The sequence below is a fragment of the Mustela erminea genome, chromosome 3, assembly GCF_009829155.1.
Source record: "Mustela erminea isolate mMusErm1 chromosome 3, mMusErm1.Pri, whole genome shotgun sequence".
NCBI lineage: Eukaryota > Metazoa > Chordata > Mammalia > Carnivora > Mustelidae > Mustela > Mustela erminea.
In genome coordinates, this window is record NC_045616.1 from 122,444,634 (window position 1) to 122,462,746 (window position 18,113).

The window sequence follows — 18,113 nt, forward strand, 5'->3', positions numbered from 1 at the left end:
AATCCAAATTAACTTCACGAAAGCCAGGACAGCAAATACAGGGCATGCACGAGGGAACCGCAACTCTTGCATCCACTGTAGACATCACTAATTCATCACGGCATCCTAAACACTAACCAAGAACTTGGTCTCAGAATCCTTCCAATCCCTCTACTCCAGGAGCCATGCCCAGTTCATTAGGGTCGTCTCATAATCCCAGAACTAGAAGATTTTCAGGTCTGGGCCTCTGTCCTCTGACACATGGGAGTAGCTCAGAGAAAAGGGAGCTCTAGACCCTGCAGTCTGTTGACGGGAAATTCATGAAGGGCTAAGAGATCTGGCTCAAATGGCTTCTCCTTCTGGGGGCCTTCCCTCATTCACACTGTCTGTCCTACTCGACAGTACAGGACCTACCCCTTCCTTCAGAGAGTTCATTCCTTTCCTATGCTGAGTCTATGGTTTGTAGGCTATAATAAGATATCTTGGAGGAGAAGGAAACTCTAGAGTTTAGTTTCTTTTAGAGTATAAGCTTGGCGGGGGGGAGGTCAGAGAGATAAGGGTTCAAGACCTAGATCTGTCACTGCCTAACTGAGTGTGTCAGGGGAGGTCACTTCACTTCTCTGAGCCCTAAGTTATTTTATCTGTAAAATGGGCATAGCCAGTCGTGCTTTACAGTATGTGTGGATGGCAAACACTCAGCGAGCAGATCATTGCTCCTCCCCCTTATACCTCTGGCAGACATGACTAATTGATTGCCGTCCTCTTTGCCCTGAACCAGTTTTGCCTGGCACTGCTCAAACGTGTGGAACAGCTGATCTGGGCGTCTCTGCCTAGATTCAGAGATGCCCAGGAAGAGAGCTCCCTGAGGCTGTGGTTCAGGGCTGATAAGCAAATTCTACGCCCGTCCTCCACCCTCTCCCCCCTTTCACACTGACAGGCGGTTCACGTTCATCCCAACAATTCATATTCATCCCAACTTCATTCTCAGTTCCTGGGAAAGAGGGGGGGGCAGATTATCGGGGCCTGGAACCAGGGCAAGGTGGTCCCGAAATTCTGTGGCTGAGACAGCAGGTGGCGAGGGACCCTGGCCAAGAACAGAGAGACCTGCCTGTTTTCTGGGGGCCAATGATGAGGAGCTTTGGGAAGCGGTCACATGTCTTCTCCTTGGACCAGATGTCTTTGTGACGTTTGTCCTCACAGGGGTCCTAAAACAACAATGGAAGGAATGTGACGGGGGAGGCCCAAACCCAATGAACGGACTCTCGCTGCACACAGATATGTGGCTCTTACAGCGCTGGCAGGTAGGGTAACTATGTGTGTCTTTGTCACACCCCACCTCAGGACACTGAGCTGCTCGCAGGCAGGGACCACTTCCGGTGAGTCCTAGCAAAACACTCAGCCCAGTGCTTGGCATGCAACAGCAGCTCACGAACATCTGCTGAGTTTAACTGGGTGAGCTGCATCTGAACCAGGGGTCAGCAAACTTCTTCTGCAGAGGTTAGTAAATCTTGGGTAAGTGTTTAGTAACTACTTTAGGCTCAAGTACTACCTGGTCTCTGTCCCAACTACTCAATTCCGTTGTTGTAGCATGAAAGCAGCCCTATACAATAAGTATGAGAATGAGTGTGGATGGGTTTCAATAAAACCTCACTTACAAAAACAGACTGCAGGCCCCATCTGGCCCATGAGCCCTGGCCTGCAGACCCCTGGTCTGAGCTATGAGATGGCTTCCATTCCAGCTTAGCTTCTCTTTCCAGATTTTGACAGTCCCCGGGGCAGACCCCCCCAAACCCTCCCATCAGTCAGTCCCCTTTCCCGTTGTACAGAGCCTTCAGCATGCGAAGGGACATAAAGGACTGAGTCTAACCAGGCCAGGCAAGTGCTTTGATCTGCCCTTGATCTACACTCTGCTCCTTTACAGCCTTATCAAGCTTTTTCAGAAGGTGTGTGTGAGTGTGCACACATGCATGTCTGTGGGGGTGTGTGTACATACCTGCGTGTGAGAACATGCGAGTGTGACCATGTAAGAGTGCACCTGAGTTTGCACTCAAGAGTGACTGAGAGTGTGGGGCCAAGCCCACGCCTGGCGTGTGTGCCTGGCACTGGTGAGCATTCCATCTCTGGGACAAGACACCCAGGTGACCCCCCGCACCCAGGCACCCACCCACCTGCCAGAGCGGGTCCTTCTCCTCGGAGAAGATCTGGAAGTACTTCTGTGCCAGCTGCACGGGGGGCAGCGTCTGCAGCCGCAGGTTGGTCCAGGAGTGCAGGAAGCGCACCAGGTGCTTGAAGGTGTACAGGCCCAGGCGGTCGTTCCCATAGTTGGACAGGTGCGTCATGAAGATGCTGATCTGCTCCGGGGGAGGGGAGGGCAGGGCCAGTCAGCATCTGAGCCCCCTCCACCCCACTTTTGACTCTTCTGGTCAGGCCACAGCTTGCAGAAGTCACTCTATGACTATTCTGAGGCTCCCTGGGGCCTTTAGCAAACTCGCTGAGTGACCTTGGCCTAGGCACAGCCAGGTGAACCCAGGTCTGGCTGACTGACCACCAACTAGCACAACCCTGAAATGGGAAGCTGACCTATTGTGCAGTCATATGCGTGTTCTGTATTTTTTTCAGTGGAGTGTTCACAGAAGACAAGGAGGGCTCAGTTATCCCATAAAGCTGAGTAACACCACTGCTTAGTATCTACTTAATGGTATTAAAGCATGGATGATTATTTCCATTTTACAGTTAAGGAAAGAGAGAGCCAGAAAGCTCAGATGAATAGTTTAAAATATATGTACTTCAAAATAAATGTATATATACAGATATAGTTTATGGATTAATGACTTACTATTTTTGTTAGTACCTAACATCCATACATTTATACACACACGCAAAGACTAGAAAAAGAACACAGACAAAAACACTCACACTACTGCACTAAAGTACAAGACTCTGGAAGGAAAAAGGAAAGACAACTCGGATTCTCTTCCCAAGGTCACACAGCAGAGCAGGGCGAGAGCCAGGGGTGTAGGGCAGATATCCCTACTCCCGGCCCTTGTACTGGCTGCAGCCCCCTCCTCCCCAGGCCCAGGAAAGCCAGCCCCGGCTGCAGACAGGCTGTCCAGCAGTGGCCCCTCACCCCCAGCCAAGGGCTATGAGCACTCACAGGATTGAGGAGCACGGTGAGGAAGAGCTCGCCCCCGTTGATGATCTTGTCCAGCTCGCTGGAGCCACCAGGGTACTCATTGTAGAAGATGGTGTGTGTGAAGAGGCCGCAGGTCTGTCGCGGGAGGACCTGGGGATGGGGCAGGGGAGAGCTCTGACCCTCTTATGTGACTACACAGCCCCCACTCTTGGGGGCCCTCTCCTCCAGTGACCTTCTGCAGCCTGCAACATTCCTTCAAGTGAGCCCGGGGGCCCTTGCCATTTTACGAACTTCACCGCTACTCTCTGTTAACAAAATGAGCAGGCCCCAAAGTAACAGAGATAGGCAAGTGAGAACACTTGCCCAGCAAGGGTCCCTGACCTTCTGCAAAGCAGTCCTCCCGGTCACTCTCATAAGTCCATCACAGCAATAGAACCTGCCCAGGGATGCTCCCAGTCACTGGCTGGCTTAACTGTCGATTCTGCCTCCTCTCTTAAAACGGCACCTCACGAGAGCAGAGAATTTGCTTGTCTGGTCACCACCTCCTCCCCAGAGAGAATATGAATGCCTTGTATTGAGGAGGCCAGTGGAGGAAGGGAAAGAGAGAGGGGTGGATGGACAGACAGACAGATGGACAGATGGGCAGATGAAAGCATGGGCCTTCCCACACATGCCCCATCTGGACTGTCAACAATTCATCTTTCCAGTGGCTCAGGCCCAAAACCCTGGAGTCATCCTGACTCATCTCTCTCCCCCACACCCTACCTCCAATTTATTAGCAGATCCCGTTGGCTCAACCTTCTGATTAAGTCCAGAATCTGATCACGCCTCAACCCTGCACCCTAATGGAACCACCACTCTCTGATCTGGAAGACTAAAGGGGCCCCCCCAACTGGTCTCCCTGTTTCCCACTTTGTCCCCTGCGGTCTCTGCAACTCAAGGCAGCCAGAACAAGGGAAACCTTTATAAAAGTATGAGCCCGATCATAATAGCACTGCATGCAAAAACTTCCCATCTCACATGTCCATCCAATGGCCTCATGTAGCCCTACATCATGTGGCTGGCCCATCACCCCTCTAACCTCCTTTCCCCCGCCCCATACTCCCCTCCAGCCATACTGGCCTCCTAGTTGGCCCTCAAATACACCTAGCACAGAGCCTGCCTACCTCAGGGGCTTAGCCCTTGTTCTGCCTTGAAAGCTTTTCCTCATATAGCAGCATCGCTCATTCCTAGGAAGGCCCTTCCTGTTCCCCTTATTTAAAATGACTTCTCCTCTTCCCTGGCACTCCCCTTCCCCGCCTGACTCTTCTCCATGGCTCCATCACCAACTGGCCTCACATTAGGCATGTCACATATCTGTGAGTGCACTATCTCCTGCCACTAGGACGTCAGGTCCACAAGGGCAGGGACCTTCACTGGTTCTGTACACTTCTGCATCTCCAGTGCCTTGAACATTGCAGAAGCTCATTAAAAGTGTTGAAGTGGGCGCCTGGGTGGCTCAGTGGGTTAAAGCCTCTGCCTGCAGCTCAGGTCATGATCTCAGGGTCCTGGGATCGAGTCCCGCATCGGGCTCTCTGCTCTGCAGAGAAGAGAGCCTGCTTCCTCCACCTCTCTCTCTCTCTGCCTGCCTCTCTGCCTACTTGTGATCTCTGTCTGTCAAGTAAATAAATAAAATCTTTAAAAAAAAAAAAAAAAAAAAAGGAGGATTGCCGGAGTTAGGGACACAGTTATAAATTCCAAATCTTAAAAAAAAAAAAAAAAAAAAAAAAGTGTTGAAGTAAGCAAACGAACGAGACAGAGACCTGTTCCCAATCCTCACCAGAGGCCCTTTTGGAAAGTGTTCAGCTCCCAATGCCCTGTCACAAAAGCTAAAAAGGAGCTCAGGAAAGGGCCAACCCTGCAGCCGATCCTCCCTGAGATGGAGAACCTTCCTTGGATGCCCGAGGGGACAGCAGAGCCTGGCCTGCGACCCTAACCCGAGCACGTAGGCCATACTTCCCCAGATGGGCGGCGGGGGCCCACTTACCATGATGCCATTATGGATGAAGCCGCGGCGGTAGCGGGCCGGCTTCAGGTGGGGGTACTCCTCCGTGCTGGTCACGCGGATGCTCCACACCTGTTTCCAGGCCTCATACAGCTGCACGTGCACGGGGTACACACCCGAGTGGTGGGGGGCCACCGCATAGCCCATGTCTGTGGGGATGCCGTGCTCCTGGGGAGAGGAGGCCCAGGCCAAGGTGAGCATGGGGCTCCTTCCCCACCAGGTCTCATTTCCCCTTTGTAGCATGGGAGAGAGAAATCAGAGGCTAGAATGGTAGGGCAATGGGTTCACGCCCTCGTGGTACAGATGGGAAAGCTGAGGCCCACGGAAGGAAAAGGACTGGGCCCCGAGTCTCGGAGTGAGGGACTGACCAAGCTGGGGAAGTCTTAACTCTCAGCCCCGTGTTCATGCCCTCCAGCACCCCGGTGTGAGGAGCAAGGACAGGGGCTCTTCCTGCCTGTCAGCGCGGCCTCTGACTGGCTGGTGGGCCGGGCTGAGCCCGAAACTGGGCCTCATTCCCTCCTCCCCGAGTACCAGCTCCAGCTTCCCTGAACCTCCCACTCTGGCCTGAAGACAGAGCTTGGGCTCAGGAAAGAAATTGGCCTGGCTTTAAGCCCTGCGGGCCCTCCTCTCAGCTGCTGGGGGTCCCCGCGCTTTTTGGTGTTTTAGCTCAAAGGGACAGTATCGATAATCGCCTCTCGGGGTCTGTGCGAGGCTTTAGAGAGACAGGGGCTGCAAAGACCCTGACGAAATGCTATGCGATGGAGCTGCAGGACAGCGGCGAGAGGCCAGTGGTCGGGACCCCCAGCCCCCAGCCCACCCCATCAGCTCCGCCCCGTGGGGAATCTTACTCACGACAGCGAACTTCTTGTTCAGAGCCATCTGCTCGGCCAACACCGACTGGTTGTGGAAAAGGTGTGGCTGCATGTGGCTCCACATGTGGGGGAACCACCAGAACTCCTTCACGTACGACAGCAGCAGGTCGTCCCCGGCATCCTCGGCGTCGGTACCTGCAGCCAGAGCGCCGGCCGCTCAGCTCAGCCCGGCCTCCGGGAGGCTGCGGCCCAGTCCTTCTCCTCTCTGGGCCCTGGGGCCCCCTGCGTGCCATCCGCGATCCCAGCGCTTTCTCCCAGCTCTGGGAGGCCTGCTCTGATCCGCTTCCTGTCTGCCTACTGGGCTGTTTGTCATCTGTCTTCTACGTCATGATCTGAGCCGCTCTGTATACAGACAGGACGTCTAGTCCTGTCTCATACTATGACCCAAACTACCTCTGAAATGCTGAGGACCAAGAATCCAAAAAATGCGCAGTATTGCTATGAGGCTTTGGGAGCCTGTTGCTGAATTCCCCCCACCACCACCCCCAGAATTGCAAAGTATTAGGGTTTTTCCTAGAATTGCAGAGAGGCTCTCCACACTGTGGCCCAAGCGGAAGGCAGTCTGGCCTAGGGATGACAATCTTTCCCTCCTGCTCAGACAAGAAGGGCAGCATTTGAGGAACTTAGGAGAGCCCGAAAGAAGAGGGAAGGCATGAACCTTGCCACCTGCACCCTCAACCTCAACCCTCAAGACTCTACAGTGAAACGGCAGTGGCCATCTCTGGGGCGGCAACAATTATACAGCACTCTCACTGTCCATGCGATGTATTTCTGCGGTGTTCTTAAAACTCACCTCATTACCTTTTTAAGCAGGCATAGTACAAATAATTTTTAAAGGTGGAGGAGAGGGGGATACAAGAGGGAGAAGATGCCCCCAAAGACAGCACAGGCTGAAGGCAGGGAGGGGTAAGTGAGGGCTTACGTTGTCTTATTGCTGCCCCCAAATGCCCTCTGCCGGGGCTGTGACTGTCTGTGGGCTGTCGGATCAGGGGGAGGTCACCAGGGTCAAATGTGGCCCTAACATGAGCCCATCAGCCCCCCAGGCACAGTTCTCCATGGATCCAGATGCTGAAGGGCCCTGGAAGTTGCTCCTGGGTACACAGCCAGGCCCGCTTACCTGTGTGGAAGAATTTCCCTGAGTAGCCCAGGTTGAAGGTGAAGTTTGGGATGTGCGTGCGTAGTTCATTCTGTGTATCAAACAGGGCCTAGGATAGGCAGAGGAGGAAGAAGAGGGTGAGGTGAAAGCCAGGGGCTCTGTTCTTCCCACTGAGGGCCCAGAAAGATCCTACTGTTGTAGGACCAGCTGCAGAGTCTGCAGGGCCCAGCAAAAAATGAAAATGTGGGACCCAAAATCGTTTCAAATATCAAGGCCAGGGCAGAGCACTAACCTTGTACAGGCCCCTTCTGTGTGCGGGGGTCCCATACCCATGAAGCCAGCCCTGAGCTGCCACCTGCCTCAGGCCTCCAGCCAGAGAAGAACTGTCGCTAGCCCAGCTCTACTATGTGCCCCTAAGAAAGCTTCGTGACTACTCTAGGCCTCAGTTTCCCCAAGTATGAAATGAAGGTAATAATTCCTCTTGGGCTGATTGAATGAGACCCTGCGTGTCAAACTGCCTGACATTTTAGTCAGCAACGTAAAATGGTGTCATGGCTATGTCTTTGGTCATGGCCACTGTAAGCCTCGGATCCTCGTCCACCAAACGTGGAGGGTCTCTCCTGATGACCGCCAAGACTGATGTCACAGGATCATGACTTTCCAAAGACATATGGTGTCCCCAGCCATGCGATGTCCCCAAGTATGGTGCACCCCACGCTGGGCAAGTCCACAAAGGGAGGCTGACGCTTGCAGAACACACACACACTTGTACTCTGGAGTCAGGACTCCAAAAGTCCCCACACTGCACAAAGCACACGAGGCTGCTAAGACACCTGCGAGAGCGTGCTGTCAGACCATTCTGCGACGGACAGTCTTGGGGCCCCCACTAGCATTTCACCAAGGCCAGGCACTGACTTACAGACACGCATGCTCTAGCCGTGTGGCCCTGGGCAAGTTAAGTCACCTCTCTGAGTCTCAGTGGTCTCGTCTGCGAAATGGGACTTAGGATGATACCCGCCTCAAGGGGCTGCTATGAGGATCCGCTGTGGCCATATACAGAAAGGGCTAAGTGCAGAGCTTGGACTGGCCAAGTCCTGCATAAGCAGCTGCTGTCTGTGTGATTTAACCCACACCGTACAGCCAGCACTGTCCAAGTTAACCGGGCGACGCTCATGTCTCTGGAAGAAAGGCTGAGTTGTTGCCTGTGCTTGGGATTAAGGGACAGGGCGAAGAAGGAAACCTCTGCCCCTTCAGACTCGAAAGGATGTTTAAAGCAAGTGGGACCCTGGCTGGTGAAGCAATCAGCAGTGTGCTCGGAGCTGAGCGCACAGAAGAGGGTGTCGCTATTAGTATCCTGGGACAGATAGAGCTTCGACCCGCTCTCTTCCCTCACTGCCAAAGTGGGGAAAAGAAGCAAGCAGGGCAGCCTCAGGGCTCGTGGGGGACGCCGTGAGCCTGGCAGCCTGGTTTCCTCATGGGATCAATGCTGAACCAGTCTCAAGGACTCACCTGGACAGCAGTAAACACTAAGGGTACAGGAGGAGAAAGCAGAAGAGCGCCCTAAGCAGCAAACAGAGCGATCTACTTTGAGAGGTCGGCAATGGCACCGCATGAAGCCTCAGAGCCGGAAAGCCTCAACAGGCATCACCTCAACACTTGCTTTCAACAGGACAGCCCTTGAGAAGGTGAACTCCCAGGAGCAGACACAATGTGCAAAGCAGATCAGAGCAACACAGCCCCGTCCCATTGAGATGCGAGCTGGGAGGGCCCCTCTGTAAACTAATACCCCCCCACCCCTGGTGGGGAAACAGCCTGAAAACTTCCTATCTGCCCCTCTTGGGAGTTCCCCACTGAGGCTCAGACATGGGAAGGGACTTGCCCATGAGTTCCAGCCATTCAGGGTCCAATGGGTCTTGACTCCCCACACAGTGCCTGCCTCCCAACACCATTTGCTGTTCTCCTCTGGAGGTGTAAGAAAGAGTAGAGCGTTCACTCCTGCCCCTCTGCCTTCCTCCCAGGCCCCAGGGCCAACCCTATTTGTGACTTCAGGAGGACAGAGAACACAGTGCCCACAACAGGGCTCACTTGGGAGGAGAGCACTAAGTCTCTTTTGCCCCCTGAACATCAAAGCGAGGTCTGGATTTGGTGCTAATATGTTCTAACGCCTGCTAATCTCCTAAGGGAGGAAAGGGTCATCAGGCAGCAGTATCTCTGTAGAATTGAATCCCCTGGCTTTGTTTTCCTTGGATCTGCTGTTGTGCCTGCCCTCTATTTATGGCAACCAGTACTGATTTCTAGTGATGCCGTTCTCTTTGCAAAGAACTCTGAGTAAAATAGAGGCTAGATGAAAGTGCACTTTCAAGCTTGCTTAATGGTCTTCATTTGTAGGCTTCTCTTCAGCAGTGATGTGTGTGTGTAAAATTTCGAGGTCTGCAAAATGCTTTTACATACAGTTTAGTTGGGTAAACACTTTTTGAAATAAACACATCCAATCTGCTATTTATACAGACCTCGGTTAGAATATGCCTGTGTACGATTCAAGCTCTAATTCTTGTTTAAAAAGTTTTGTGGGAACTCTAGGACTGACATAAACATTTTTGAGAATGAAACATCGCATCTGGATTAAAAGGCAGATACATAACCCTGCAGAGCTCCCACCCCTTGGCTTCAAGAGTGGAATCTCTCCCACTGCGGATACCTTCCTGAGCTCCACACCCCAAAATTCAAGGCTTCAATATAATTTCCAGTGACACTTTTGTCTAATCGCTAAAGCCGGCTGGCCGAGGAAGGGGGACGCACATAGCATGGGGAGAGGCAGACCGCGAAGTAACAACGGGGAACCCCAAGGGTCGAAGGTGGCGAGGCCCCACCCGACCTGTCTGGCAGCCCCCCCCCGCCAATACCTTCACGTCCTCCACCTTCATGCGTGTGCCCTCCTTGCCCACAAAGATGTCATCGATGTCCACCAGGATGTAGCGGTCCAGAGGCAGCGAGAGACGCTTGCCTGTGAGGAAGGCCACGGCGTCGACGAAGACGAGCTTGTGCAGCCAGAAGTTGAGGTTGTTGCCAAACAGCACGCGCTGGATGCCGTCGTGGAGGCCCAGGTCCTGGACCACGGTGGCGTGCAGCGCAGCGTGCAGGCCAGCGTCCGCGCCCAGGTGTGGGATGGACTCGGACGAGCGCGTCTTGGCCAGCAGCACCGGCTCGTAGGTGGAGTGGTTGGACTGGAACACGGTCCAGTCCTCACCGGGCAGCACGCCTTTCTCCACCTCGCTGGGCCGCGTCACGTAGAGCAGCGGGGACTTGGGGTTGATGCTGCAGTCCTTCAGGCCCAGGTTGGAGTGCAGGAACAGGGGGAAACCTTTGAGCTGCGCACTCAGCAGGCTGTTCTCGTTGGCCTGTAGCCGGGGCGGAGGGCAGGGAGAGGGCAGCAGAGCCGTCAGATCCAGAAGCCCCCAGGGAATGCACAGTCTCAGGTGGGGACTGGTCACAGTAGGGTCAATGGTATTCTCGGACATTCAGGGAGGTCTTATCGCATCCCTGGCCCTGTGCTAACCTAGCTGCACAGACCCAGCTCTGTTGGTCCCAGCAATATACCAGCAAACATGCACCACGTACTTCCCAAAGCCAGAAACCCGGGTCACGCCACTTGGCACGCAGGGATGCTGTTAATCATCACAGTGACCCCACAACAGAGGCATCTCTGTCATTCCCATCTTACAGGTGAGGAAACAAAGGCCCAGAGAGGTTATGTAACTTACCCAAAATCACACAGTGGAAAGTCTAGCAGCTCTGAGCCTAGACTCTGCCCCCAGACTGCCTGGCCTCGGGCAAGTTATGTACCCTCTCTGTGCCTCTGTTTCCTCTGCTGTAAAATGTTCCTCATGGGATGCTAGAGGGTGATGAGTGTTCATCCTGGCAAAGTGCTTGGGTCCGGGCTGGCAGCACCACAGTTGCTCCTCTGGTCCCCATACCAGCCTCAGGACATGGTGCCTGTGTTATTGCACTTCATGGGGGCGGAAGCTGAGGCTACCCTCGGACGCATGGGGCCAGGAGGCGCCCCAGTGACCAGCCAGACCATCTGCCTCTGGAGCCCACACGCCCAGCCACCAGGTCCCTCTGCCTGGCTCTCCCTACACCATCCTGGCTCTTGCTACACCATCCTCTCCTTGGGAGAAATCTTAGGTGGATGCCAATGTAGAAGAGATCAGAGAGGAGGCATCTGCTCGGGGTGACCCATAGCATCCCCAATCCTCCATATGTACCCAGCACCCCCAAGGCCACCACCTCACAGGAGCCCAGCTCCCTGCACTTCCCTTCTCCTCTGGGTGCTGCCCAGCTATGTGGGCACTGTCTGCAGGTCTGCATCTGTGACAGTGCCCACAGCACCCCTTCTCCTGTTCCCTAGACTCACAGCCCCCGTCCTTCATACCAACCCCTGACCCTTCCTAGCCACCTGCTCCTGGATATGGTAAAACTGGCCTTTGTCCCTGTGCCAGTTTCACTGTTTCCTTCACCTGACAAACTCCTGTTCGTCCTTCAAAACCCAGTGCCAAAAACCCTCCTTTGCACCGGCCTCCCTGGAACCAGGTTAGAGCCTCATCCACAGTACTTTTCACCTTGGCCGCTGCATTATCTGTTCAGGGTCTCTCTCCCACCAGTCTGCTCTCTCGAAGGCAGGTGCTATATCATTTCTACCTTTGGAACCAGGTGCCCCTAAACAGGCTTGATACCCAGAAGAAGCAAACACATTTGATGAGCAAACTGGATTTTTATTTTATTTTTTTTTAATTTTTATTATTTTTTTAAGATTTTATTTATTTATTTGACAGAGAGAGATCACAAGTAGATGGAGAAGCAGGCAGAGAGAGAGAGAGAGGGAAGCAGGCTCCCCGCTGAGCAGAAAGCCCCATGCGGGACTCGATCCCAGGACCCTGAGATCATGACCTGAGCCGAAGGCAGCGGCCTAACCCACTGAGCCACCCAGGCACCCTGGATTTTTATTTTTATTTATTTTGTTGGGGTGCAGTAAGGGAGAGGGGTAGAAGTAGAGGAAAAGAGGGAGAGAAAGGCAAGGCAAGACTCGATCTCATAACCCTGAGATCATGACCTGAGTGGAAATCAAGAGTTGGATGCCTAACGGACTGAGCCATGACTTAACTGGATTTTTTAAAAGAATAGAAAGGGACAGACAGATCCTTAGTACCTGGCCCCTGACAGTTGTTCAATAATGGGTTTCATTTGTTGATTCCACAACTATTACTATGTTTCGTGCCAGGGATACAGCGAGGGAAAACAGATACAGCTCCTGACCTCATGAACCTTAAAGTCAAGCAGGGAAGAGAGAAAGCAATCCAAATCACAGAAATAAATACAAAACTTCAATGAGGCACATGCTACACAGAGCAAGTTCAAAGTTCTAGAACAGTCAATAACTGGCCACAGCTGGCTCAAGGAAGGCTTTCCAGAGAAGGGACTTTCAAACTAAGGTTTAAAGAATGCTTAAGTAACAACTAGGGAAAAGTAGGGGCCACATTCAAAGGACAGCAAGTGCAAAGGCCCTGAGGAAGGAGAGAGCTCAAGGAATAGAAAGAGGCCAGCAGAGTGATCAAGAGGCAGAGGAGGAGATGAGGCAGGAAGGTCAGCTGGGACCAGACCTGGGATCCTGGAGGCTTCAAGGGGCAGCAGGAAGCCATCAAAAAAACACTATCAAAAGGTTTCAAAGACGGATGACAGGTTCCAATTGGCATTTTTAAAAGATCCATCTGGCTGCCGTGTGGAGAATGAGTGGGGCAGGGAAACACAAAGGGCACCACATGAGGGCCCCCAATGAGTCTGGAGAGGAAGTTAGGAGGGTAACCCAGGGCCACCCAGGAGAGCTGGCCAGGTGAGCACTGCACAGGACACTCAGCTGAAGACAGAGCCGCGTGCCCCAAGTGGAGCCGTCTGTGCACAGAGGATGTCTTTTGCTAAGAGCCCTCACAGAGGAGTGCTTGTTTCTAATTCCCACAAAGGCTCTGCAGGGCTCTGGCCTCATACAATGCAGTTAAGGGACCTGCATGCACTTCTCCACATACCAGTACCTGCCAAGGCCCCCCCGTCCTCAACTAGCCTCGAGAGTCGAGACCCAATGCAGAGAACAAGCCCGAGAGGCCGCTCCACTCAGCCCCGAGGTCCATGGGACCCCTAAGCCAGCACTGGCCAAGGATAGGAACTACTTGGGCTACGTGGGGGCAAAAGCAGGGGGGCCTAGTGACATTCCGGGCCCTGTCCCTCACCTGCTGTGGCCTGGGAGGCCACGCTGGCCGGCAGGCACTGGGGGATCCCATTTCAAAGCCCCATTCCTGAGCTGACTGCCAGGCCCTGGCAGCTCAGCCAGCGGCCCAGCTGGGGAACGTGGAGGAAGGCAGAAAGCCAGTCAGCAATGCAAAGGAGCCAGTTGGGGAAGGGAATGGAGAGCAAGACTCAGCATTGCAGAGAATGACCCTACCTGTAGGCCTCAGCCCACCGGAGGGGACCCCCTCCTGTCCCTCAGCACTGAGGACCCACTCAGGAGACACCAAATCTCCCAACGGAGTCATGCAGGTAGAGGGAGGAAGGGCCCTGACCCGGGAATCAGGAGGCCCAATACAGACTCTGTTAGTAACCAGATGGATGACCTTGGGACACCCCCCAAAGGGGTCTTCTGTGGGTATCAGTCCCCCAGTCCGTCTGTCTGTTTGCACTGACATGCCCGTGCGTGGCTGGGTTGGAAGGCAGGAGTGTGGTGGTCTAACCTCGGCCCTGACTTACTGGCCATGTTACTGCAAACAGCTACTCTGCTTGGAGCCTCAGTTTACTCCTGAAAATAAAATGTCTCCTTCACAGGGTGGTCACGAGACTTACCCAGGATAAGGCCCACAAAGCAATGCATTCAGCATCTGGCACATAGTAAGTGTGCGATAAAAGAGGTTGGGCAGCCCTTGTCAGTCCCCTGCTAGGATGTGGTCAGCTCCAGGGCCTCTGGAGTCATGAGGCTGAGATACAATGATGTCAGGAACCAAGGCTATCGATGAAGATCAGCCCTGACCCCCCAGGACCTCCCAGAGGCGCGTGCCCATCAGAGCCACGAGACAGACAGAGGCGACCGACTGCCAGCTGTATTTGCTGAACACGGTGATGACAAAGCAAGACTAGCTGCCATTTAATGGGTGGCTCAGGGTGCCACCCACTGTCATCTTCAGCACGGCCCCACTTCACAGATGGGTTGAAGATCCTGCCCCGGGTCCCTCTGCTTATAAATGACAGAAAGATATGAACGAGGGTCCGGACTCTTCAGCCCCTGCTCTAACACTGATCTGGGAATCCAGCACCTGGGAAATTTGGCAAGCGAGTGTCTCCAGACCTCTGGAGTGCAGAGACCCTTTGGGTTTGACAGGTCCAACACACAGCACCAACTCAAGCCTTGTGCAAAGAGCCAAAAGATGGAGCCTGACCACCAGAGGGCTCTGTTTGAGCAGAAAGTCACAGGTCCCGGCTCAAGACCAAGCAGCAGTCTTGTCTCACGCAATATGGTAGAAGAGCATGGAAACTGGAACTTCCACAGACTGCGCCGCCCCCCCTCCCCGACCCCGAGAGACAGTGAGCCTGTCCCTCTGCTCCCTGGGGCCCCATGTCCACCTTCTGTAGAGCCAAAAACTGGGGCTAGACAGGACCCAAGCTCTGGTACACCAACTGTGCCCCCGGCCTAGTCCCTGGAGACTACAGGAGTTCTGTGCTCAGATGCAAATTCTACTCCAAAAGGGGCATCTGAGGCCCTGGATTCATCACATGGTGGTTATGACTAAAGCCTCTGCAGCCAGACTGCCTGGGTTCAAATCCTGGATCTGTGCTTGTTAGAGAGAGGAGTGGAAGCACATCTCTTCACCCCTCTTTGCCTCAGTTTCCTTTTCTCTTAAAATCAGGACGATATCTACCTCCCCTAGAGGATGGCTGGCGGGTGATGGGTGAGTTCATTCTTCACACGAAGCACACGGACAGTGCACTGGGCTGGGGCAGCACTCGGTAAGTACCAGCCATTGTGATGTTCTTCAGGGCTGGGGCTCTGGATCAAACTTAATGAAGTTCATGGCAGGGAACGGAAGAGTCCACGAGAAAAGAAAAAACAGACAGCAGAGGCAGTCTGAGGTTCTGGCAGATGAAAAGCCATAAACCAGGCCAGCGTTTCCCAGAGGATGCTCTGTGAAATAAAGGCCTCTGTGATCAAGCCAGCTGGGGAACAAATCTCACCAGGTTTGCTCCACTGCAGGACTTCTAAGGGCCTTCAATTTCTTGGCCCATAAAACCTTCTTTTACTCTCAGAGCATCCTGCTGCACTCATGTGGGAAAGGACACACCGTGGGAACCTCCTCTGGACCAGGCTCCGCCCCACATCGAGCCCAGGGTCCAGGGCACAGGGGTGCTCACGAACGCCTGGGGACAGAGGGTGCGCTGCTGGCAGACACGCGCCCCTTCTGACCCACTCCCGCTCCTCTCCCGGCTCATGCCAACAAAGAACCTGCTTCAGGACCTGCATACTTACTAACGTCACCTCGGCCTGGAGGGCCCTTTGTGCCGAGAACTATGTGACTCCTTGTCTCCCCTCCTTCCAGCCTCTTTGTCAAAGTGGCCCTTCTATCAAAAACAGTGTCAACTGCCCATACCCATTACTTCCCTGTGCCCTTTCCCGGCTTTATTCCTTCTCGTACTTATCGCCATTTGCCACATGGTGTGTTTACTTGTTCATTGCCTGTCACTGACCCCACCCCACTGCACTGAAATGTCAGCTCCGTGACAGCAGTGACTCTGCCTACTTCAATTACTCCCATGTCCCCAGTGCCTAGCAAAGGACCTGGAACACAGTCAGCATGCAGTAATATTTGCTGAATGTCCCCAAGCACCTACCTAGAGTCCCTACTGCCCATCTTGAAGCCAGAGCCTCTAGATTCCCCCAACCAGCTGCTCCCCATGGACAGCTTCTTCACAACACTTTCAGCAAAGACTCTGATCCCAGCAGTTGTTCTGGGTGCCCCCATGGAGCCCAGAGCAACTTACCTGCCTGTTGGGATTTCTTTTTCCTCTTTCCTCCAATGCAAAATGGCTCTATTCAGGAGGTGCGTAAATGCCACAGCCCACCAGAGCCAAGAGGAAAGAGCACAGGATCCAGAGCCCAGACCACCTAAATTGGAGTTCAAATTCTGGCTCTCCTACTTCCAGGCTACCTAGCCTCAGATACATAACCTTCCCACACCTTGGTCTGCCTATCTGCAAAATGAGGGCACACCTCGTCCCTTGGGAAGACTGCCATGATGTTCACGGCAGCAAGCCTCTCCCACCTCACAACTGTTCCGGGGGCTTCCTTTAGGCAAGTCCCTGCTGTGTGCTGGGCAATCCCCCTGCCATGTGCTCCTAATAAAAGCTAACATATTTTTTAAAGATTTTATTTGAAAGAGTCAGAGAGTGCAAGCGTGAGCTTGCACAAGCTGGGGGGAGGGGCAGAGGGAGAAGTAGACTCCCTGCTGAGTACGGAGCCCAATGTGGGGCTCCATCCCAGGACCCTGAGATCGTGTGACCTGAGCTGAAGGCAGACACTTACCCAACTGAGCCACCCAGGCACCCCGAAAAGCTAGTTTTTAAAAGGCACTTAGTAGACAGCAGGCACTGTGTGCTCCAAGTGCTTTACAGATCCTCACCCACTTCTCCTTCATGACAATCCTAGGAGGTAGGCGCTACCATTATATACCCATTTTACAGATGAGAAAAGTCAGACACTCAGCTACCGAGTACAGATCGAAATGGGGACCCAAACTCAGCCAGACCTATGAACTGCTCGGGGACCCCCCCCCAGCCCCGCATACCTTGAAGAAGCCGATGATGCCCACACCGTAGGCCACACAGTACTTGTCCAGCAGCTCCCGGTTCCAGGCGTCCAGGTTGACATATTTAAGGATGTTCTCGTAAATGATGAGGGCAAAGCGGCCACGGCCCTTGTCGGTGAGTGTGGGCATGTCCCCCTTGCCCGGTGCGATCTCCGTGCGGTACTTGAAGCGGCTAGACTCCAGGATGGCCACGACCTCCTGGCCCAGCTGGGAGTAGAGGCTCTCCACAAACACCAGCACCAGTGGGTCCGTGCGGGAGGGCGTGGCTGCCTGTATGGGTTTGAGTGGCAGCAGGCGGCTGGGGGCCACAGGGGGCGGGTCCCCACAGTCTGGCTCAGGGGCGTCCGCAGAGGGCTCCAGGCCCCGCTTCCAGCCATACAGGTAGTAGGCTGAGACAAAAACGCTGAACAGGCAGAAGACGAACAGCAGGAAGAGGACAGCCTGCGGGGACACGTGCCGACACAGCCTCCGGAGGCGCGCCAGGGCAGGCATCCTGGCCCCCGAGACCTCGGCCGCCGGAGGCCCACCTGCCCTGGCCACCCCCAGGCCCCACGCAGGAGGAGACACCAGAGTTGTCCACTGAGCAACAGTTTCACAGACACTGAGCAAGCGCAGCCCTCGGTGGGCAGCAGGAGTGGAGGGTCTGGGCCCCCGGCCCTTCCTCCCAGCCAGGGGCACAGTCCGCAGGCCGGTCGCGCTCCTTCCTTCCTCTGTGCCCCTTTATGTCACCATGGCAAACCCCCACGTGGTCCTGTGCACAGGAGAAGTGCCCCCAGGGCGTCAGGGCCTCCTGGGGGGGCTGCGCAGTGGGCCGAAGGACGCTGGGCCAGCCCGGGACGGCCACATGTCGTTCGCTCTGTGGGGCCCCCGGGGCCAAGGCTGTGGAGAGGTGAGGAGAGCCGGGGGTGAAAAGTCAGAGAGTGGGCTCTCGGGGGTCTGCTGACTGCGGACACACAGGACCGGACCTCGGTGGGCCCACACTCAAGCACTGTGGCCCAACCTGGCTGCACAATGTCATACAAGCCTCGTAATCTCTCTGAGCCTCAGTTTCCCTACTTGTGAAACTGGGCTGACAACAGTACCTGCCTCACAA

The 18,113-nt window shown here is 54.3% G+C and overlaps 1 protein-coding gene across 7 annotated transcripts in view; it reads right to left on the minus strand.

Annotated features, from left to right (window-relative positions):
• NDST1 (N-deacetylase and N-sulfotransferase 1) overlaps positions 1 to 18,113 on the minus strand; it is a 59,011-nt gene that overhangs the window by 13,181 nt on the left and 27,717 nt on the right. For 6 of the 7 annotated variants that reach the window (XM_032337306.1, XM_032337307.1, XM_032337305.1 and 3 more), the window contains exons 2-9: positions 17,000 to 17,899; positions 10,028 to 10,522; positions 7,146 to 7,233; positions 6,009 to 6,163; positions 5,139 to 5,324; positions 3,134 to 3,262; positions 2,148 to 2,330; positions 1,088 to 1,184 (exon numbers count right to left, since the gene is read on the minus strand). In XM_032337306.1, the coding sequence (XP_032193197.1) occupies positions 1,088 to 1,184; positions 2,148 to 2,330; positions 3,134 to 3,262; positions 5,139 to 5,324; positions 6,009 to 6,163; positions 7,146 to 7,233; positions 10,028 to 10,522; positions 17,000 to 17,512 (1,846 nt within the window). In that variant the 5' untranslated portion in view covers positions 17,513 to 17,899. Of the gene's footprint in view, positions 1 to 1,087; positions 1,185 to 2,147; positions 2,331 to 3,133; positions 3,263 to 5,138; positions 5,325 to 6,008; positions 6,164 to 7,145; positions 7,234 to 10,027; positions 10,523 to 16,999; positions 17,900 to 18,113 lie in introns of those variants that run through there. The other variant, XM_032337312.1, reaches the window with a different exon arrangement.